Source organism: Cynocephalus volans, chromosome 3, assembly GCF_027409185.1.
Source record: "Cynocephalus volans isolate mCynVol1 chromosome 3, mCynVol1.pri, whole genome shotgun sequence".
NCBI classification, from domain to species: domain Eukaryota; kingdom Metazoa; phylum Chordata; class Mammalia; order Dermoptera; family Cynocephalidae; genus Cynocephalus; species Cynocephalus volans.
The window spans coordinates 78,919,772-78,943,117 of record NC_084462.1 but is presented as its reverse complement, the minus strand read 5'-3'; the positions used below and the strand labels follow the sequence as shown (position 1 = coordinate 78,943,117).

General features: G+C 44.8%; 1 protein-coding gene across 2 annotated transcripts in view; it reads right to left on the bottom strand.

Moving 5' to 3' along the window:
• Positions 1–13,355: 13,355 nt before the first annotated feature.
• ANXA2 (annexin A2) overlaps positions 13,356–23,346 on the bottom strand; it is a 40,023-nt gene continuing 30,032 nt past the window's right edge. For both annotated transcript variants that reach the window (XM_063089502.1, XM_063089503.1), the window contains exons 6-13: positions 21,533–21,623; positions 20,528–20,607; positions 18,947–19,006; positions 17,226–17,319; positions 16,561–16,656; positions 16,014–16,072; positions 14,779–14,901; positions 13,356–13,719 (exon numbers count right to left, since the gene is read on the bottom strand). In XM_063089502.1, coding sequence (XP_062945572.1) covers positions 13,660–13,719; positions 14,779–14,901; positions 16,014–16,072; positions 16,561–16,656; positions 17,226–17,319; positions 18,947–19,006; positions 20,528–20,607; positions 21,533–21,623 — 663 coding nt within the window. In that variant the 3' untranslated portion in view covers positions 13,356–13,659. The remainder of the gene's footprint in view (positions 13,720–14,778; positions 14,902–16,013; positions 16,073–16,560; positions 16,657–17,225; positions 17,320–18,946; positions 19,007–20,527; positions 20,608–21,532; positions 21,624–23,346) is intronic.

Here is a 23,346-nt window from a genome sequence, read left to right as displayed (position 1 = left end):
ATACCGAAGCCCAGTGGGGGTATGGACTCGCCCAAGGTTTCTTGATAAAAAGCAGCAAGTCTGGCCGGTTAGCTCACTTGGTCCAGAGGTTGATCTCTGTACCAGTCAGACACACACACATATACACACACACACACACAACTGGAAAAAGCAGCAAACCTAGGATTAAAAGGCAGTGTCTCAGCTATAGTTAGCATGACCATCCTTCTTGACTCCATCTTGTCAGAGTTTTCCAGCATCCAGTTACCCACACTGGCCTGTAGTCCACAATCTGGCTCAATTGCTCCTGCACTGCTACGAAAACTTCTGTCCTGCTACTGAGTGGTCTGCTCTGGTTCTTTCTTCACAATGATAAGTAAAGGATAACTATAGTCTTTATGATAAGACGAGCAGCATTTGAAAACCACAACCAAACTCAACACAACACTGAACATAAATCATCCTCCCTAGAAATTTCTGGAATTCTCATTCCATGTGTGCTCATGCACCATGGGCTTGTCAGCCAAAATTCTTATACAAAAGGGAATTAAATAAACTAAAGAAAGTCCCTTGATCAGTTGCCCTAAAGTCTTCAGCTGATATATTACTACATACAAATGTGTTCATGGTTCAACTTTTGATATTTTCAACTCATGATGGATTTATTGGGACCAAACCACAACATAAGCCAAGGAGCATCTGGATACATGCATATACATATACCCATACATAATGGTCCCTGGCGTCAATGAACCTCCAACAAGGTCTGATGTGGTCGTGGTAGTAGCAGATATCCCCATAAGATGGCACACTTCTTTATTGTTAGTTCATCTTTTTATAAAAAAAAGTGATTTTTACACAGTCTCAGGACAAATAGAATTATGAAATATGTAGCTGATTTCATATACTCTATCACATTTAATGTTGTAACATGCATCACAGTTATAAAAATCTGCCCCCACTTCCCTGAGGACCAGGTGTGTGATAGCAAAAGGCTCCCACCTGGCTCCCCCAGGCTCTGGTGAGAGGTGCTGGCAGTGCACTGAGGGAGTGACAGGCCTTGGGAGAAAGGCTGTGTGTGTGTGCATGTGCGTGTGTTGCAAGAGTTGATTTTCTCCTAAAAGGTGAATTTGTTCTCAAAAGTAAGTTAATTAGATTCTCTCACGTATTACGAGTTTTCTATCAAGGCTAAAGCAGAGGCTTGCTAACCACAGCCCCCTCCTCCACAAATTCCCTTCCCAAAGCACCTTGATATCTTCTCCCTGCCTCAGCAGTTCCTCTCCTGTGCTACTGAAATAATACTTTTGTGGTTCTCTAGTAGGCTCACACACCATCTGAAGAAAATGGGTGAACAGAAAAGAATGCATGCAGGTTGTTAGAACACCTTACTGATTGGGGCTGGAGTTCTGAAAACTTACTTCCACAGGACTCTAGCTCCACAAACTAAACAGAAATTTTTTGCTAGTACAAAAATTAGTATTGGATTGTCAATAAATGATGCTGGAACAATTGGATGTTCACATGCAAAAAAAATGTAGACAAGGTTTTATACCTTACACAAAAATTAACTCAGAATGAATCCTAGGCCTACATGTGAAATGCAAAATTATAAAACTTGAATAAAACAGGAGAAAAATCTATGTGACCTTGGGTTTGGTGATGAGTTTTAGAATACAACACGAATAGCACACAGTTCATGAATGGAAAAAATTGATGTTAGACTTCATTAAAGTTAAAAACTTTGGGCCGAACCTGTGGCGCACTCGGTAGAGTGCGGCGCTGGGAGTGGCAACGCTCCCGCCGCGGGTTCGGATCCTATATAGGAATGACCGGTGCACTCACTGGCTGAGTGCCGGTCACGAAAACAACAACAACAAAAAAAAACAACTTTGCTCTATGAGAGACACTGTTAAGATAATAAAAAGACAAGCCACAGACTGAAAGAAAATATCTGTAGAACACATATCTGATAAAGGATTTGTATCCAAATATGAAAGAAGTCTTAAAAGTCAACAATTAAAAAACAAACAACAGAATAAAAAAAAAGATCTGAACAGACACCTCACCACAGAATATATATATGGCAAATAAATACATGAAAAAGTGCTCAGCATCATTTGTTGTCAGGGAAATGCGAATGAAATGATAATGAGCTACCACTGCACACCTGATAGAATTGTTGCACCCAAAAAAACTGGCAACACCCACGGCTGGCAAGGACGCAGAGCAGCAAGAACTCTTGTTCCTTGCTGGTGGGAATGCAAAATGGTACAGCCACCTTGGAGGACAGTGATGGAGTTTGGTTGGATGTGTTGTCCCCTCCAAAACTCATGTGGAAATTTGATCTCCAATGTGGCAGTGTAGGAAACTGATTGAGTCATGGGGGCGGATCCCTCATGAATGGATTAATGCTCTCCCTGGGGGAGGAGGGGGAGTGAGTGAGTTCTCGCTGTTAGTTCCCACAAGACGTGATTGTTTAAAGGACCCTGGCACCTCCTCTCTCTCTCTCTCTTGCTTCCTCTCACCATGTGATCTGCTTGTACCCGCCAGCTGCCTGCCACTTTCCACCATGAGTAGAAGCAGCCTGAGGCTGTGCCAGACTTAGCTGTCCCAGCATCATAAGCCAAATAAACCTCTTTCCTTTACAAATTACCCAGTCTCGGGTATTTCTGTTATAGCAACACAAAACGGACTAAAACAGAAAATTGGTACCAAGGAGTGGGGTGTTGCTATACAGATACCTGAAAATGTGGATGCAGCTTTGGAGCTGGGTAACAGGCAAAGGTTGGAAGCGTTTGGAAGACTTAGAAGAAGACAGAAAGATGACGGAAAGTTTGGAATGTCTTAGAGAATATGTGGTGGCGAGCAGAATGCTGATAGAAATGTGAACAGTAAAGACCATGCAGATAATGACGTCTCAGATAGGAATGAGGAAATTATTGGGAATTAGACAAAAGATCACCCTTGCTACACCATAGCAAGGAATTTGGCTGCATTGTGTCCATGCCCTTGGACTTTGTGGAATGTGGGACTTAAGAGTTGTGAACCAGAGCATTTGGCAGAAGAAATTTCTAAGCAGCAAAGCATTAAGGATGCTGCATGGCTACTTCTAACAGCCTACTCTGAGTTATGGCAGCAAAGGAATGACATAAAGCCAGAATTTAAAAGGGAAGCAGAGCGTAAAGATTTGGAAAACTTGCAGGATGGCCATGTGGTAGAGAAGTGGAGAGCAGGCGAACAATGCAAGAGTGAAGCAGATAAACTGGTTGCTAAAGACATTATCTTGGCAGTGAGGCAGCCAGATGCTAGTAGCGGAGAAAATGAGAGGAAAGCCCCGCAGGCATTTCAGAAGTCTGGAAGGGTGTCCCACCCATCACAGACCCTGAGGCCTAGAAGGACTGTTATCCTGGAGGACAGACCTGGGGCACAGCTGCCCTCGGGAACCTGCTCCCTGCATCCCAGCTGCTCCGGCTGGAGAGGCCCCAAGTGTGGTTCATGCAACAGCTCTGGATAGCAGCCTGAAACCTCAGTGGTGTCCAAGTTGTGTTAAGTCTGCAGGCCGGCAGGACATGAGAGCAGTGGAGGCGTGGCAGCCTCTACCCAGATTCCAGAGGATGTATGGAAAAGCCTGGGGGCCCAGGCAGAGACCAGCCACAGGGGCGGAGCCACCACAGAGACCATCTACTAGAGCAATGTGGAGCAGGAATGTGGGGTCAGATACCCCACAGAGAGCCCCCACCAGGGAAATGTCTAGTAGAGCCAAGGCAGAAGGGCTGCTGCCAGGACCCAGAACTGCAGGGCAACTGGTAATGTGCAACACAGGCCTGGAAGAGTCACAGGCACCAGCATGGCCCACTGTGCTGCACCTGGGAGAGCTGTGGGAGTGAAGCTGCCTGATGCTTTGGGGGCCCAGATGAACCATCGTGCCCAGGACGCAGGACTTGGAGTCAAAGAACATTATTTTGGAGCTTTAAGATTTAATGCCTGCCCTGCTGAGTTTCGGAATTGTTTGGGACCTGTTTTTCCTTTCTTTTGGCCTATTCCTCCCTTTTAGAATGGGAATGTGTACCCAACATCTGTTCCACCATTGTATCTTGGCAGTAGATAAATTTGGTTTTGTTTTTTAGGTCACAGCTGGAAGGAATTTTGCTTTTGGTCTCAAAGGAGACTTTGGACTTTGGACTTTTAAGTTGATGCTGGAGCAAGCTAAGACTTTTGGGACTGTTGGGATAGAATGATTATATTTTGTATGTGAGAGTGACATGAGTTTTGGGGGGCCAGGGGCAGAATGATGGAGTTTGGATGTGTTGTCCCCTCCAAAACTCATGTGGAAATTCGATCTGCAATGTGGCAGTGTTGGAAACTGATTGAGTCATGGGGGCAGATCCCTCATTAAAGGATTAATGCTCTCCCTGGGGGAGGAGGGGTAGTGAGTGAGTTCTTGCTCTGTCAGTTCCCACAAGACTTGATTGTTTAAAGGACCCTGGCACCTCCTGTCTCTCTCTCTCTCTTACTTCCTCTCGCCATGTGATCTGCTTGTACCCGCCGGCTGCCTGCCACTTTCCACCATGAGTAGAAGCAGCCTGAGGCCTGTGACAGATGCAGCTGTCCCAGAATCGTAAGCCAAATAAACCTCTTTTCCTTGTAAATTACCCAGTCTCAGGTAGTTCTGTTATAGCAACACAAAACAGACTAAAACACATGGTTTGGCATTTTCTTACAAAACTAAACATAATCTTCCCCTATGACTCAGCAATTGTGCTCCTAGGTGTTTACCCAAAGGAGCTGAAATTTTATGTCCACACAAAAATTTGCACAGAAATGTTTATAACAGTTTTATTTGTAATCACCAAAAACTTCCAAAAACTGGAAGCAACTAGCATGTCCTTTAATAAATGAATGGACAAACCATAGTACATTTGTACAATGGAATATTATCACAGTGATTACAAAAAATAAGCTATTAAGACATTAAAAGACATGGATGGATCTTAAGTACGTACTGCTAAATGAAAGAAGTCAGGCTGAAAAGGCTACATACCATACATGTATTCCAATCATATGACATTTTAGAAGAGCAAAGTTGGTAAACAGATCAGTGATTGCCAATAGTTGGGGGTGGGGAGTGAGGTCGAGTAGGTAAAAGCACAGTGGATTCTGGGGGTGGTGAAACTATTCTGTATGATACTATACATCAGATGCAAATTAGAAAAAAATTATTTAGGAGGTCAGGGGCTTCTGAACAAAATGTAAAATGTGACCAAAAAAAAAAAAAACCTAACCCTAACAATAATTACAAACATGTGAAACAACCTCACTGAAGGGGGTGGACACATGTGCTGATCTACACGACTTTGTCAATGAGTAGAATCTGTAGCACTAAAGGAAAAAGGAACTACACATAGCATTGTATTCTAGTTGATAAAGTAGCACCTTGAGTCTCATTGTAAATATCTTCTATTGCCTCAGCAAGGGCCAGACTCCAGCAAAGGAGGTGGAGAGAGGTGCAGGAAGGAGGGAGAAAAATCCATCACTGTACATGTCATTTCCTAAAAATATATTATGCATAAATTTTGAGGCATGAAACCTGCACACATCTGATTACAAATTTCCCATTAGTAAAACTTCTCCTGGTTTATACAATAACTGTAAGATGAATGGTTTTTCTGTGATATCCTCAGAGGCGACTGGGAGGGACTCGGCCACAGGAACAATTGTGAGAACTGCCTGGAAGTAGGACGGATCATGGTGGTTAAACATGTCCACATGGAATAGAAACCATACAGCCCAGGTTTCCTGACCTTCCAGTGCTTTCTAATTTTGTGAGACCAGATCTCCCCTGAATATAATCTGCTTGATATTTCCTACAACTTTTGCTACCATCATTAAATTGCAGAGTCATAGCCACATGGTTCTAGGAAGTGAACCCTTAAATCCTCTCCCTCAAGGAATTGGTCTGTGTTAACCAAATCAAATGATTTTCAGGAACAGGAGGGATTGGCCATCATGGAACTTTATTTCCTATCCATCATCAGTCTACATATATTCATCAACTTGATACGGTCCAAAGTTGATAGAAACTTTAAAAAAAAAAAAAAAAAAACCTGCCTCACTGCCAAGAAAATAATGATGTTGCTGTATAGGAATCTCAAGGACACCTGGTCTTCCCCACATACCACCTGACCGTGACCCAGACTCTGTCCGCTCCCTTGATGGCTCAGGGAGTCAGGTCCTATGATTCATCCACACACAGAGAAGGAGGCACATCCGAGCTATTTGACAAGAGAGGGCCAAGAGAACCAAAGCGTCCAAGCCCCCGAACAGAAACAGGCCATCGAAGGAAGACAAGCCACAAGGGAACCCTGCGGATACTTCCAAGGGCAAACAGCACATAGCACAATGAGTCTGTTGTACAATGTTTCTTATTTATATATTATCTATCTGATTATATACTAAATTTATTTATTTATTTGATTTACTAAATACTTCCTCTATACCCAGAACTATGCCAGGGACGTTCCATGTACTGTCTCATTTAATCTTCACAACAACCCTATAAGATAGATACTGTCATTCCCGCAGGAGCAGACCCACAGGGTCCACTAACTGGGAGACTCCAGGGAAAAGATCCCGCTTAAAAGAATCCCAGGTTCACAGTGGGGTTCAAGGAAAACAGGCCCATGCTGGGGGTGAGCCCAGCACAGAGACGACCTTCCTGACTGTCCTATGGTCCTCTCACCAGGGACTTACAGCCGCAGAGCTGGACCTAGACATGTGCAGCCCAGCAGGCTAACCACAGGGCACCTTCAGCCTTGCATTCTTCACTTGGTGGGGATGGGAAATGACTGATTTATTTAATTTGTCTCTGTTGGCAGAGTCCTCAAAGACTTCTAGATCTAAGCCAGAATTCCATTGTAAAATACACTGAAAACACCTTAATGACCCATATTACCTGCCTCTTCTGGTTAAGTGTTTTGCTGCTGTGTAGTTTCCAGTTATGCTGCACACCTTATTTTCCTCATACCTACTTAACACTCCCCTTCCCATGTCTCATTCTTTAAGAGCCATGTCCTCTGTTGAAGAAATGATAAATGAATATAAAATCAAGTCAGCTAAAGAATCGTTGTATCACCCCTCCCAATTAATATTTTTTTGCATGGAGACAAGTCTTAATGCAAAGACTAACGTCAACAGGGGAGTTTCTGGCAGAGAGGCAGGTGGATGGGGGAAAGAGGAAGCAGTTGTTATCTGTTCTCTGCACTTGTGTAGCACATTCTTTGTGCTGAACAGACCCGTGGTTATTTATAGTGAGGTAAGGCAAGCCAGCAACCACATCAAATGTTCTAAGCAGAGGCAAATACTTACCAGTGATGATGGAAAGAGACAGTGGGGATCCTCAGAAAAGCAGTGGGATGTGCAAGTGCTGGGCAGAGCCCACCCTTCAAGCTTTGCTGCCCCTGCAATGGGGACGCTTATCCGGGAAGGATCTGAGCAGAGTAGGACAGGGATTTGCGAGAAGAGGTCTGGGGCACGGGGAGAGGCGTGATACAAGAACAGGGCGTTGGGGTATCAGGGAGGTGATGTCAGTGATGAGGGCAGGAGACAAGTTACAGCAATGTCAGCCCCCACAGGGCCAGGGTTATCACAGTGGGGACCAAGCATGAGCCCCAGGCACAGCCCACCCTTCCCAGAGTGGTAAGGAGGCCAGCAGAGTCCCGGGAGGAGCAGGAGTACAGCTGGGTAAGTGACTTCTGCTCAGGCCAGGGCAAGTCTGAAAGTAGGGCTAGGCCAGGCCTGATTTCCACGTGGGGATGTGAAGTCCCCAGCCAAGGGCAGAAACAACCACCACAGAGGCTAGGACAACGCTGGCATGCCTTGCCTCACTCTGTGTCTGTTACTGTTGGAAGCCAGATGCCAACTACATGGAAACCTCACTGTAAACGGAACGGGCAGTTATCCCATTGAAGAGCAGAAAAGTTTTGATCCTAACTCTTCCTCTGTTTCATCTATGCTCTGAAATCATTTTCTGTGGTTTCTTTGTTTTCTCAGCAACTTGGAATCCAATATCCGGAGTGCAAACTTCATTTTCCTTCTCTAGTTTTATGACCTCAATAGGAACCTGGTTTCCCTACTGATACAGGAAATTTAGTTACCTTAGGCTTCTCAAAGCTCCAAGTTAGATCTAAATTCTGGGGCCCTGCGGTGTCTGGAATACTTACTATGATTTGTCTGGGATAGATGTTGGCGATCATAAAATACCAAAAAGAAAACGAAGTCAGAAGGCCACAGAAAAAGATTCCCTTTCAGCTGTCCATCATGGGATCTGTTCTGTTCTGGTGACTGAAGGCAGAAGGGGTACAGAGTCACACTGAGACTGTTAAGTAGGTTTTAACATTGGGCAGGACCTCATTCTCTATTCCCCATGCCCAGTCACTAAGACTTTTCCAGAGGTACCCAACACTGCTGTGGTCAGTTTTTGATCCCCTGCTGACACCCAGCTTCCTATCAGAGGTTCCTATCAGAGGTCAGGACACTCCAGGCGCTGCGTGGGGCCGGGCACCATTCCTACCAGCCGGGGACCTCCTCTTCAAGTCTCTAGACATCCAGCTGTCCTAGAGATAGGCTACCTGCTTCTCCCTTTCACCCCAGAGCCTTCTTCTTCCTTGAGACGATCCAAGCCTACATCCTCTCGAACTACACTCTGGAAAATCAAAAGCCACCTTAACTCTCCCACGCGGCAAGGGAAGCCTGAGTGTCACTGCCTAAAGCTGCCTCTCACTCTTTCCTGATGAGCTTCCTGTCAAGGAAACAGGAGCTAATTCTCAAACAGGCCGTCCTGCCAAACATGTTAACTATGACTCGGTCCAGTTGGGGTTCCAGGTGATTTCAATTGTCTTCTTCATACTTTTCTGTGTTTTCTAACTTCCTGCAATGGTTACATATGCCTCTTATAAGGGAAAAAAAAAAATGCTCAAAAAAATCATGCTTCATGGATTGCCTCCCCGAGAAATCTTCCAGATGCTTCATCTCGGATGAGGATCTGCTACTCTGCACCCCCAAGTGGCTGCAGTTTCCTCCAACACACCCCTCATTCTTCCAAATGGTCGCTGTTGCCTGTGTCTGTTCTCTCATCTCCGCATCCCCAGTGCTTGGTTCAGTGACCGGCACTAGCAGGTATGTCTACTGAATGCATGAACATGTGAATGACGGAGGCCCGATATTACCTGCATAACTCTAAGCTTTAGAAATCTTTGTAGTTGTACAGGAGGTCACATCCATGAGGACAAAGGTGATTCATTAAGACCAAAGTGGTTGTCAAGAATCTATGGTAAAATTTGAAGCCTGGCAACCTCACTGACGGAGTAACCTAAAACTTGTCTCAAACATTTCCTTATTTCTGATCCAAACTGCTTGCTATTTTTGGGGTCAATTAATTAATCTTTAGAAATTTACTTGAAAGTGTAATAACCATGGGCTAGAATGAACTATAGCTGAGAAAGTTCCAATTTGTCCTCACCTACTATTTTAAACTAACAGCCACCCCCACAACCAGGTTCCACTGATCTGACTTTTCTGGTTTGCGTTTTATTAGCACAGAGCTGATGGTTCAACTACAGAACAGCAAGGGGAGAGGGCGTTGGTTGGAGGAAGGCTGATGAGCACCCTAAATATTTAGCTCATTTCTTCACTGTGATTTTAGGAGTCCAAGAAAGCCCTCATACCCCAACCATCTTCCATTCCCTCATTAACTCCTGTCATTCCTGTAATAGGAGCACGACGCTTTCATTCCAGGATAGAAGATAAGGCTAGGGCTGGCTGGTTGCTCACTTGGAAGAGCACGGCACTGACAATGCTGAGGTCAAGGGTTCGGATCCCTGCACCAGCCAGCTGCCAAAAAAAGAAATTAAGGCTGATCCTGTAAACTCACCTCCAGAAAAGGGATGTGGACTAACAGCTTTACCGAGGTTTAAACAGTGTCCTGCAGACCCTAAAAGGAGCAAGAGTCCCCACAGAAACCAAGAGGGAATTCGGAAGGACTTACGTTCATCCTTGACCACTTCCCAATTTGCCCAGAGCTTGCCTAGCTTTTAGACTAGATGCAGGCTCCTTAAAGGTGGAATTGTTGGGTTTGGGTTTCTATAAGGCCTAAGGAAAGTGGATCCTGGTTCACTCTCCCCTTACACTCTGCTGTGGAGAACAAGACTGGGCAGCGTGATCAGGGACACAGAGCTGGGAGCAGGACAAACGCAAAAGAGGACTGGAAGGCGGAAAGTGTGCTTTTCTGTTCCAGGAAACCTGCTGACACAGGGAACGCTTCTGTTTTCCTGCAGAAATGCTGCCTTCAGTGGACAAAATTCAGCCACAATCAAGCTAATTGAATGCACAAATGCAATATTTTTCCAGGGCACCTCCAATTTAATGCTTGATGAAATCGTGTCTTTCGCATATATTTACAAAAGCTTTTCTTCATCCAGAAATGTCTGTTAAAATTACTTATAAATGCTGAGATAGCAAATCACTCTTCTAATGTAATGAGATAAGTCATCTCTATAAACTTTGCTTGCTCAAATGTACTCGCATAAAAGAAATCAGGCTATAGGCTCTTTTCAATAAATAGAATGAACAACTGGAACTTGATGGCTTTAGCATGTTCTGCCTCATTGCTAAGGGATGTTTAAAACTGCTCGCTCGCACACTCTCTCTCTCTCTCTCTCTCTTTCACAGCAGTTTCATTTTGGTTGTTGATGGAAAAAGGAGGTCAAATAAACTGATGTGGATAAGAAGCCAAAGCCGTTTGTCAAAACATAGGGAGAGGTCTGGAGATTGGAATCATGAAAAGACCAAAAATTGATTTAAAAGTTTTCTGTCCTCAAACCATTTTTCTTCCTCAATGTCACCACTTTGGGAGCATGGTTTTCCTGCCTTTAGCGATCTTTACTATTAATGTACATCATGGAAACTTCACATGCTGGGGAAGGTTCAGATACATCCTCATTTGCCCGTTGCTGGTAAAACACATCCAAAGACCGAGTCTGTAGAAAAGTCGAGACCTTGACTGGTTCATCCAGTGGTTTCCAAGTAAGATCTGTCTTCCAGCTTTCTAATGTAGAAGCCAACTCTGTGGCAAAAGACCTAGTAGGCCATCTCACACATGCCTGGGTTCTCCAAAGAGGCCATCACTTATGGCCGCACAGGCATTCCTGTGAACGGTGTCCTAGTGCAGTAAGTTTCCGGGTCTACATTGCATCCATTGCCTTTTATTCCTCAAACAATAAAATCAAAGTTCTTGCTATCAGTTCACAAATTGTTAAAGCCTGCCTGGTTCCCTTTTGTTTGTCTTTGCAAAATAAAATTTGGGGGAGAATATTCAAATCTCCAGATGGTTTTCTTTACTTCAAAAAATGGTTTGGACATCTTGACTGAGGACAGGCTGGAATCCAGAAGAAAATGAAACCAAGTTCCAAGTGCCCTTGCTGTCAGTTCTGGAAAGCATTAGCCAGCCATTGCTCCATACAGGAGAGACAGCAGGCAGCACATGAAACAGTTCCCCAGGACCCTCTCCTGTGCCAGCCTGCCTTCTGAATTTTCTTCACACCATCCAGAGGGGCCAGAACAGCCAGACCAGTGGCCAGGCCATCCTGGGCACAGCAGGGGCAGAAGCCTCCCCATGCTCACCCAGCCTTGCCTTCTCCTTCTACCACCGTTCCCTTTTTTAGCCCGAAATGCTCTTTATGGGTGAGAGGAAGCAAAGCCCAAAAACTTCCTGACAGGAAACATTGCTCCTGACAGCCTCTGCCCATCTCTGTCAATTCCGAGCTTAATACAATAATCTGAGGTTGAACAGGAGGGCCCCGCTTCTCATGCAGTTCCTTGAACTCTGCCCCAAGCACACAGAAAAGTATATTTTGGGATTTGGGGCATCAATTCTAATATGCATAGGACACATTAGATAAAATACCCTATTTTTGCATAACCTGCTTTTTAAAGAATATCTCAGTGTCCTTACAGGTACTTTATGCCCACTAGTGACCCAAGGGCCATGCTCCATCTGAATTTCCATCTAAAGTTTGCCAAAGAGTCAAAATAGCAAACCCGTGAGCTCACAGACATACGTGGTTTGGTGAACAGTTCTGTTGCTGCCGTCCTTGTGACTGGATCTGAATGCCTGCACCGGGGAGGGCATTCTCCATTCTTCCAGACTTCCATTCTGCCCAGCCAGCCCACTGCACACACTATTCCCATTACCTGCCCGGTCCTTGCCCTACATCCGCCAGATGTCGAGAATTAGCAGTTGACACTGCATCCTCTGACGAGGAGGAAATGTAGTGGAAGGGTGGGGGGAAGGGCGGACATCAACATCCCTTCCCCCCCAGCCCTAAACCCTGCTTAGGGGAAGTGCTGGTCCAAGAAGCCATCCGCAGCGTCCTGGCTAGCAGCCTATGAATGGCACCTTCACATTGATGGACATAGATACATAAATACACAAACATGCTTGTTATGCAGCGCCTACCTATGAAAGGATGGACCAGAAACCAGGTGACTCCAGTGAGGGCCACTGGCTGGCTGGGGTAAGAGTGGGAGTGAGCCATAATTTCCACTGTACACTGTCTTTGTTCTTTCGGACGTGTGAACCAGTTGTATGAATGATGAGTTATTCATCATCAGAACGTAAAAACCCGTATGGAGAGCTTCCTCCCAGCTGTAAAACTTCATCTTAGATTTCAGGGCACCACTCAGAGGTTTCCTTCTCTCTGTCACTTTTCTCAAGCCTCCCAGTCAAAAGCAATCACTTCCTTCCCTGGGCTCACAATCCACTTTTGTTAGATCTCTTTTACAAGAACACTGTAAACCTGACTCAAGTGAGTTCTTGAGGTTGGGGCAGGATGTTACTTATTTCTGTAAGTCTAATGATTTTGAGAGATATTTGCACCATCCTCCCCATTTCTGATCCTAGTTTGTGGCCACCTGATGCTTGTTTTCACCTACTTACCTATAGAAAGATGAACAGATAAGGGGTCACTCTGGGATTTTCTTTCTCCCCATAGGTCTTCTCGTCCCCTGAGCATGTAGCACACTGCCCAATAAATAGAACTTTCTATTACAATGGAAATGTTCTCTACCTGTACTGTACTAGCTGATAACTACATGTGGATATTGAGTATGTGGAAAATGGATAGCGTGACTGAGGAACTGAATTTTTTATTTAATTTAAATTCATTTGAATTTAATAGCCACATCTGGATAGTGGCTACTATATTGAACATCTCAGTTCTAGAGCTTTCTTCCTTTGGGACAGCCTTACCAGCTAAACAATACAACCCTTGAGCATGTTTAATTTTTAGTTAACTAAATTAACAGCCAGGCCAACAAAGTCCTTGTTTCTAAAGTACAAATTCAGTTTATTCATCTGTTTATGACACAGTACACAAGAGGCAGAGTGTTTCACATCATAGACTTCACTTCCAACTCCTTGGAATGTTCATTTCTTTGGCTTAAAGGAGAGACTAGATGGGAAAGCCAGGCAACGCTTAGACACTAAAATAAGCTTGGGGGGCAATGCTTAACATCATCCTTCCAGGGATGGGCACAAGGGGACTGTTAGTTGCAAGCTGAGTTTCTAGAACTGTTAGCTGGAAGCATACGGAGCAGCACATCTGGATGCTCGTGCCGTGTCGGGCCTCAGTCATCGCCACCGCACAGGTACAGCAGTGCTTTCTGGTAGTCGCCCTTAGTGTCTTGCTGCAAATAGCCAAGGAGAAAAAAAAAGTGGCATCAGGAAAAAGATCAAATTTTGCAATAACATATAAGCCGCCCCCATGTATAGCAGTCTCTCCCGTGACAAAGAGAAGACTCTGGAGGACCCGCCCAGCCACAGAGGCCCAGAAGGCCACACACAATCCATCCCCAGTAGAGCCTCTGAGACTGCAGAGGAGGTGGCACTAGGGAGACTGTCAAGGCTGTGATTACTGCAAGGGTGTGGAGGATGCGAGGTACTGAGGACAACACAGGTTAGCGACCAGAGCGGCTCTTCCTGCGGTGAGGCCCTGCAGACACCCCCACTTTCCCCCTCCCCTTCACTCTCCCCCAGAGGATGGGGGTGCCTTCCTGCCTCACTCTGCTCTTTCATGGATGATTAAGGCCACATGAAAGTAAGCTGGTGGATGAGGAAGCAACTGCTAAGAGTCTAAGTGGTCCTCACCTTTAAACATATGCCCCAATGAACCTGGTATAGCAAACCCAACTCTAAATTCATCCCCTATAACCGCAGATGTGCCTTTGGAAATCTCAGGATCTTTCAGAAAGGGGAAGTGCATAGTCTGTCGAACAGTGGCACCGTGAATGCAATCACTCCCTACCTGCAAATGCTCCATCACTCCAGAATGGATGGAGACTAAATTCACTGGACAGATATGAGTTCTGAACAACTAAAAGTTGTCAGTCCTATCAAAGAGGGTATTTCAAGAAATAGAAGTATAATCAAATGTAAATTTTAATTGATCTTCAAAGTCTCTTCGGGATGTCAGCAATTCTTATGGGATCATCATCCTGTACATCAATTATTGTAGAGTAACCCATGTGCGAAATCTAAAATATTTGCCTGATTCTCCAAGAGTCCAAGACGAATCATAAATGGTGCTTTCAAAACCAATCCCTGATGTTTGATGACCGGCATCTCTTCCCCAGATTATTGGAAAAGAGAAGATCGCCATTCTGTCATCATTCTGACAGGCCACCTGTCCAGGGACCCCAGGCCCTCTGGATGGCAGAGCAGAGCCGACACAGCACCTCAGGCCTTACCTGGATGTAATAGTACAGGGACTTGCCATACTTCCTCTTGAATTCAGACCTAATTTTCAACATGTCCACTTCACTGCGGGAGACCATAATTCTAATCAGAACCTTATCACGAGTCCCCTTGCCCTGAAAGTCAAGTTGATGTTCCAAGTTAAATTCAATGGCAATGTTAACATAAAAAAGAGTCTAGTAAGTTTTCTTACACGTGGAACTGATCTGGGTTCTTGATGCTGTCCTCTAAGAGACTGCAAACACGACAGTGAAACTATTCTTTTAAGAAAAATGAGTATCTCGGAATTCAAACACAGCAGGAACTAACCAGCACAGATCCCCGCTCTGTGCATTCAATAAACATATACTGAGAACCTACTACCAAAAGGCTCAGCTCAAGAAGTCCGTGGATGTGTATTCGTAACAAAAGGTTCCTGACTGTCAGGCTCAGAGAGGACATGTCAACACATTTTTATTGTGGCTCTGTGCTATTTTGAAAAGCATGAGCAGTAAGGACCACTGAGTTTACTTCCAGAGCCTCAGACCAGAGGCACTAAGGAGGGGGTCATCTTTGACATGCAACCTGAGAGATGAGAGGGAGGCAGTGAGAACAAGGCAGGTGCTCTGGGAAGATATGGCAAAAGCCGGAAGCCAGAAAACACAAGGCACACTTGAGGTATGGAAAATAGGATGGGAGTGTGGGAAGAGATGGTTTGTTTAAGGGGGAGTTGCAGAGCTGGCTTTGGAGTCGACAGACCCAGGCTCAAGTCTGGTTATGTAACCTCAAGCAGGCTGAGGCTCCCTGGGCTCCCGTCTCCTCATCTATAAAGGAGATAGTAACACAAGCTTCAGAGGTTTCTTTGCAAGGATTTCAGGTAAAATGGCACAATATCTATTGGGTAGTGGGTGCTTACTAATCTCCCCCTTCCTCGTGTGTCTTTACTCTGGGGTAACAAGAGGAAATCACTGAAAAACCTAAGCAGGAATCAGACATGATTACCATCCAGCATTTTCTCTCGCCCAAGGCACTTTATTTTCCACCTGTACACAAACACATGTTCAAGCAGCTGAGAGAGAGAAGTTTGTGGCTTTCTCACCTGTCAAATACAACCACAGCTGACTGGTGTGCTCCTGCATGCAGACAGTGGGGCCCTTCCTCCACCCATTAGTCAAGGAGACTGAGTTTGGGGCACAAAAGCATGAAAGCCTATTGTGGAAACACAGGCCTCTCAGCCAGCAGCCCTTACCTTCATGGAGTCATACAGCCGATCAGCAAAATACAGGGGCTTGTTCTGAATGCACTGGACTGTGGAGGGAAGAAAGGGAGTTGGGGATGCAGCCTTGCCTCTCTCCTCCACCAGTGGGAGCTGATGCCCTGACCCCAGGACACAAACCAGAAATGACCTGATGCAACAGAAAAGGGCTGCAAAGGGGGGAATGCTAAGGGAAGCCCAGGAACCCTCTGAAATACTAAGCTCCACTGCGGATTGAAACCAGGGGGCTCTGAGGGCTGCAGAAACCCAAGTGCACACGTGAGTTCCCCGACACAGCCCTCCCTTCTCTTGCTGTCTTATTGCTCCCTGGCAGCAATCTGTTCTACCAATTTAAGCCCTTTCATTAGTTTCATATCCTCAAATTTATACAGTGAAGATTATAAAACTACCCAAATCATGCACAGAAGTCACACCTCCCAAACACACTTGAATTAAGAGGACGGCTGTTCATTACTTCTGCTTCAGGACTGCCCACTGAAAGCTGAGGTCCCCTAGGCATGGGTGGGCCATGGTTGCTTACCCAGGTTCAGGAAAGCATTTTCCAGGTCACCTTTAACTTCCTTCTTGATGCTCTCCAACATGTCGTAAGGGCTGTAGCTCTTGTACCTTTCAAATACTAAGGAAAAGCAAAAAATAATTATCATCTCAGAGCCACCAGTCAAAGCTGTCAACGAAAACTCACACAATTACACACCATGTTTAAAAAAAAAAAAAAAAAGGACAACCGAGGATTGCATCCTAGAGGGTTAGCCATTGCCACGGTGGACCAGCTTTGCCCTGGGACAGCCGTACTGTGCACCTGAGCTAAACGGCCTTGCCCACGCCACATATTCTGACCATCTCCATCTCCCTGAGTGGAACCTATGCCATCTGGAAGCCATGAGAATCAGCACACAGCACCCAGCAAAGTCCACTACTGCAACAAATAGGGCAAGAGGAAACAATCCTCAAACAAGAACGGGCAGCAAGCTAAAGCCCCAAACGCGGGAAATGTTTGGGGAACAGAAGGATCCAGAATAGAACAGGAGGGCAAAAGGACTTGGTGAGGGAAAATGGGTGAGCCCATGGGAGTGCCAAGTAGAGAGTGAATGAACACTGTTCTGGCAAATCAAGCCCCCATACAGACACCTGTCCAGACTGCCCGAGAGCCCCCTGGTGCTAAGACCCTCTCGGCACAGCACCCACCTTTCTGGAGGTGGCACACACTCCGCTCAGTCATGACGTTGATCCACTTGGGAACATCAGTTCCCTTCCTCTTTACTCCAGCGTCATAGAGATCCTATGAGTACAACCAACCAAGAAAAGGTAACTACATGATCCAGAGCAAGGTCATAAAACATGTCTTGAGAAAAACCCAAAAAGCTCCCAATTCAAAATGCCAAATGAGAAAGGATGATTACAGTGCAGACGTGGCAGAAAAAATGTACTATTTAGGTCAGAAGTCTTAATCACAAGCAGTCCTCCGCAGGCACAAACAGACACAATACGAGACTGTAAATCGTTCATGAGGTCAGAGCTGTACAGTCTCCCTCCTTGAACACAAAAGGAAGGACCGAGAGCTTCTATTCACATAAAGAAGGACTAGCAAATGTTCATCAGCACATCCGACACTCCTCCCTTTTGCACATTCCGTAACAGATGAGCTAGTGGTCATCTGCAGAAAACAGCTACAGGTCAGCACCCACTCCCAAGCTTGTTAGAGACTCAGGACACAGTGCAGCTGGAAAAAGAGCCCAGTCCAACTATCATCTGTTCCTGGAAAACGTAGGGGCTACAAGTATTGCTGAGAATGGCAGGAAGGGCAAGAGGCAGAAAGGCTTTTTCTAGGCAGATGTTCATTCAGCGGTCCTCCACCATCTGTGAGTTGCAAAATCCAACTTCTATTACTTCATTTAAAACCCTTCTCCACCTCCTGCTAAAAGTGCTGTGTGGAATACATTACATTTTAAAACTAAAATGAATTTAAATTAATTTTTTTCTGCAGCTTTTACGACCTGCCCTGGGACAACTGTTGACCCTCTGAGTGAGACATATAGTTCACAGCAGTCTGAATCAGCTTATCAAATAGTTCTCAGTGATTCGGGGACTAGTACCACCACTAGTTCTATTCAGAAGGGAAAGAAGGATGGGCCTCTGCCACCCTCTCATTCTCCTCCACTGCAAGGGGCAGTGGGCCTCCTGTCCCTGGCTGCACCTGCACCCACCATCTTCTCATGTGAGTCAGGTATCAAGCCTGTAATTAACACCAGCATTATAAAAGAATACCTTGTAATAAGTGTTGTTCCCAGAAAGTGAAAATGAAATTCACATTCTCAGAGAGTGGTGAGCTTCAAGTATGTCCATAAATTCTTTGACATGCCTCCCTTCCAAAGGTGGAGGCTAATTCCCCTCCCACTGACTGTGTGCTAGACTCTGTGACTCACTTCTAATGAACAGAGTGTGGCAGAAGTGACAGTGTGTGACTCCGGGGATCAGGTCATAAGAGGCATGCGGCCTCCTCTGTGCTTTCTCTCTTGGATCTCTCACTCTGGGGAAAGCCAGCAGCCATGCTGTGAGGACACTCAAGCAGCCCCATAGAGAGGTCCATGAGAAGAGATTCTAATGTCTTCTGCCAACAGTCACATGGGTGTGCTATCTTGGAAATAGATCCCCCTGACCCAGCCAAACCCTCAGGTGACTGCAGCCTGGCCAACATTTTGTCTGCCACCTCACAAGAGACTCTGAGCCAGAACCACCCAGCTAAGCAACTCCCCAGTTCCTGACCCACCAAAACTGAGAGATAATAAATGTTTGTTGTTTTAAGCCACTAAGTTTGGGGCTAATTTGTTATACAGGAACAGAATACTATATAGACTATCCAGAGACTTATCAAAAAAATTACTCAAACCAAGAAGCTTGGCACTTACCCGGGCATCTTGGTCAATCAATTCATAATCAATGACAGAGCCATCCTCTGCTCTTCTCCCCTACAAGAAAAAAATTAAGAACATCAAATCTACTTATCTGTATATTTTAAAACTGAAATGTTATTTTCCCTTCAACTCATGTAAGCCATTATTTAATTTCCTGAATAAATACCTACTTCAAATTTGTATTCACACTGAAGGCTACTCAAGCCAAGGAATGGCAGAAGAGTTGAGGCAAGGAAGTGGGGGCTGTGCCTCACCATCCTCAACCCCTCCTTGGTACCCAGTCCTGGGCTAAGCACCTTACAGAATCCTCCACTCCATTAGCTGATGATATTTAGTTCTCTCCCTCAGAGAGCTTACAATCCAGATAGAGAAATAAGCATAGAACAAATGGCAAAACAACACGATAGTCCATGGCACTAAGATGACGTGAAATGCAAAAGGGAGAACTTGTTCAGAGAGGGGAGTCAGCGGAGCGAGGAAAATGGGGCTGGAGCTGGACCTGGAGCGAGGGGCCAGATGAGGCTCCTGCGGGGGAGGGAGGGTGTTCTGCACAGGGAGAGGCAGGGCACGCTCACAGGGAGTGAGCACGGCTGAGCACAAGAATCCTGGAGAAGGGCCGAGCCCGTGGCGCACTTGGTAGAGTGCTGCACTAGGGAGCGCTGCGACGCTCCCGCCGCGGGTTCGGATCCTATATAGGACTGGCCGGTGCACTCCCTGGCTGAGTGCCGGTCACGAAAAAACGACAAAAAAAAAAAAAAAAAAAAAAGAATCCTGGAGAAGAAGGTGAAGGTGGGGAGGGGAAGGACAGTGGACATTTAAAGGCAGGTGAGAGCTTGGATGTGATGCAGCAGAAATGGGTTTTGATCAGGGGAATGAAATGGTGAGCATGGCTTCCAAAAAGGCCCATGGGTGGTGATACACAGGGTGGTGGCAGACGGGGAGTCCAGGATAGCCAGGGGGAACGGCAGGAAATGGCTGCAGTAATGGAGACGTGAATGGGCCAGCATGCAGCACGCTAATCGGTCATTTGCCATCAGGCTTCCTGGAGAAAATGATTTCCCTTCCCTCCCCGGAGCGCAGGCATCAGGTTGCACACTGGCCAGAGGAAACACTTTTATCCATGTTAACATGTGAACATCAGCGATCAGCTCCACAAAGACCACCCTCCCACTCCAGACAAAGGACTACATGGGCAAACCCTCTCATAAGAAGTGAGAGCAGGTGAAAGAAATGACAGGGTCACTTCCCACTGGGTCCTATGTGGCCACAGAGGCAAAGTGACCTTCTCTAAGTCACACGGTGAGGGCTGGCACATGAATCCAGGCCAGGACTTGACAGCCGCCTACTCCTCCTCTGGCCCCCAAAGTCCACTTGTCCATGCGGTTTCGGAGGATAAGAAATGCTATTATACAAAAGTGACAACTCTGCAGTGACAGTGCAAACCCACTGTTGGAAATGCAGCTGAATTTCTGATACAGGCACAGAGGATTTAGTTACTTTGCTCGCAAGTATAAAATGAGGTATGTGACTTGCCTTGGGAGGAAGCTGGGCAAAGAAATAAAACAGGAAACCAACCTTTGCGAGGGCAACCATCAGCTTGCGGAAGTCACCAGATGTATCGGAAACAATGTCCTTCTCCAGGTCAGTCTTGTACACTTGGAAAACAGCACATCTGGTTTTATGCTTCCCGCCAACCACCCACCCACCCCATTTACCCCTTCCCCACTAAGACTCTGAAAAGCAGGAACAGCAGAGTCAGCATGGATGTAGCCATGTTCCTCAACCCCAAACTGAGGGTGACTCTCTAGAATGATTTCTACACTCATGAAATAAATCAGAGCCAGAGTTATCATTGGTGACAATGGACAGACAGGGCTATATCGAATCAGCGATCCTCAGGCTCATCTTTGATCCTTTTTTGTACTTAAAATACTGGTTCCCAACCTTCTTGACTATGATTTTGAATATCAAAAAATTTGGAATACTACACATACATAATTGTGCTTTATTATCCACTGATTGGAAAGTGCACAATGGCAACAATTAGTAAGAATTAAATAATACTTTTGAATGAATTTGTGTTTCATTATTCAAAATAGCATCTGTACTGAAATGCAGTAGCAACGTAAGCTGCATTATTTATTTTACCCACAGCCTCCTACACTGCTTGGTGTACACAGGTCCACAAGCTTCTTGCAATATTTCTTCAAAAATCCACAGTCCAGAGTTGGAAAACTCTTAAGCCAAGACTGGACAGCACCCAATAAATGAAACCCAAACATACTTTCTACATCTCTTCATCAGATCTTTATTTCAAATAGATTTTGTTTTCTCTCCCTTCCCTCCTGTTTTTACCCTTTTGCAGAAGTTCTAGTGGAATTAATCATCAAAATGCAGGCAATAATTTTGAGGCGGAAGAGAGGGACTGGACCATGGCCAGCCTCATCCAAATGTCAAGACGGCAGACAGCTCTGCAAATCTATAATGCAGGTGTTCTATTGCAAACACTAACCCACATGGCTAGGATGGAGTCACAGAAACTGGGCTGAGAGGATGAACCACAGAAACAGGGCTACTCACTTTCCTTGTAGACTCTGTTGATTTCCTGCAGCTCCTGGTTGGTCCTTGAGCAGATAATCTCAATGAGGGAGTCCTCGTCAGTCCCTAGCCCCTGTGAACCAGGAAGTACCGATGTCAGCAGGGAAAGCCGCCCACTGGCCCACTCTTCTCTCTCCCTTAGGGAAATGGCAAATACGGATCGGGTCTGTTAGCATTCTCTCTCTCACATTCCTGCTGAGGAATCTGTACTGTATTCTTCAGCACAAAGGGTATTTTCTATTCCTTTAAAAAATGCTTCACCAGAAACAAGATGGTATACGTGGCATGTTTGAGTACAACCATGTTAAGAAAAAAAAAAACAGACAGTAAATGGAAAGAGACAGCCATGGAATATCCCAAAATGTTAAAGCTGGATGCCTTTTGGTAATGAGCTTATAAAGTCACTTTTTCTTCTTCCTTTGTTTTAAATTAGTGAGAATTATTATTTTAATCAATGGGGAAGTTTTTCTTCATTAAACAATTCTCATTAATTTAAAGGAAAGAAATATAGACATGTTATGTTGTCATTTGCAGCCAGCATCGTTAGATTAGACTAAGTCTTTTACCAGGGAAAGGTATAGTTAAAATAAACTTTCCAGCTTCACTTCTTTGAAATGTAAAATTGGGTTAGTGTTAAAAATTTCATTCTTGTACTTCCATTTTTGCTTGATTATTATGCACTCTTCAGGCATTTTAGGGAAGCAAAAGGAAATAATGAAACGCCAAATAAACCTAGACACCAACACTTTATTAAGGAATAAGAATTTGACGGGTGATGTATTCAAATTTAATATATACACTCTTGAGCGAGCCAGATAGCTTGAAAGGACCCAATGAAACATGTATTTCAAAGCTGGCTTCATGATCAAAGTCAAGATTTAATAATCAGAATTCTCTAATACTTGTCTTTCCAAATATGGAAATATCACTTTGAACTAAGTAGAATTACAACTGTTTAAAATGTAAATCAATTATAAGGTGTTAATACAATAAGGAACTTACCCACATGAAAAGCGTGTCAGCTATTAATTAAACTTATTAGAGTTGATATACCCCTGAAAAAGCGGTTTGTGTAATATAAGCTAAGCCTCCAGTTAATAGTTAATTTTGAATTTACTCTTAATCTAATATTTGAGCCAATGGCTCTTCTTCCGGAGTTTCTATCATCATTCGTAGAGGTTCCAGCAAAACCAAAATGTCTTCCCTTGTTAGCAAAAGGTCCACACAGCACCCTATACAAATGTTATTAAATGACTACCGAGTATCTTTGAATATTTTAGGAGGGCAGTTTTTCAATCTCAAGGATGATAGAAATACAGTCTAAAAATAACTCATGCATTGGAAGAAATGCTATATCCTGACATTGTAGAAATGCAAGAAAGGTATACTAATAAAAGATTTGTTTCCTTCCAACACCAATATACCAGTGTCAATATCTGAGAATTCTAATGGTGTTTCTATCTCTACATTCAAAGGTGACCTTGCAAATTTCCCAAACTTGGCCCAAGCTTTCCACAGATTGTCCACAATTCCTATCACAAGGGCAACTTCTATTGAAACCTATGGACATATGGCAGATACTGCCACTGGTATTGCCAGAAAGTCAAAACATTTAAAAAAAAAAAAAGCATAGCTCAGTTAATGTCACTTCTATCTTTATGGACTTCAGAAGGGTACTCAACTGTGATCACTAATGGAAGAGCTGGCACCAGGTCAAAGATTTGGCAGTTCAAGCACCCTTCACTGGGTCCAATTACACAGATTACAACAGTGACTGACAGCTCACACAGGTCTGT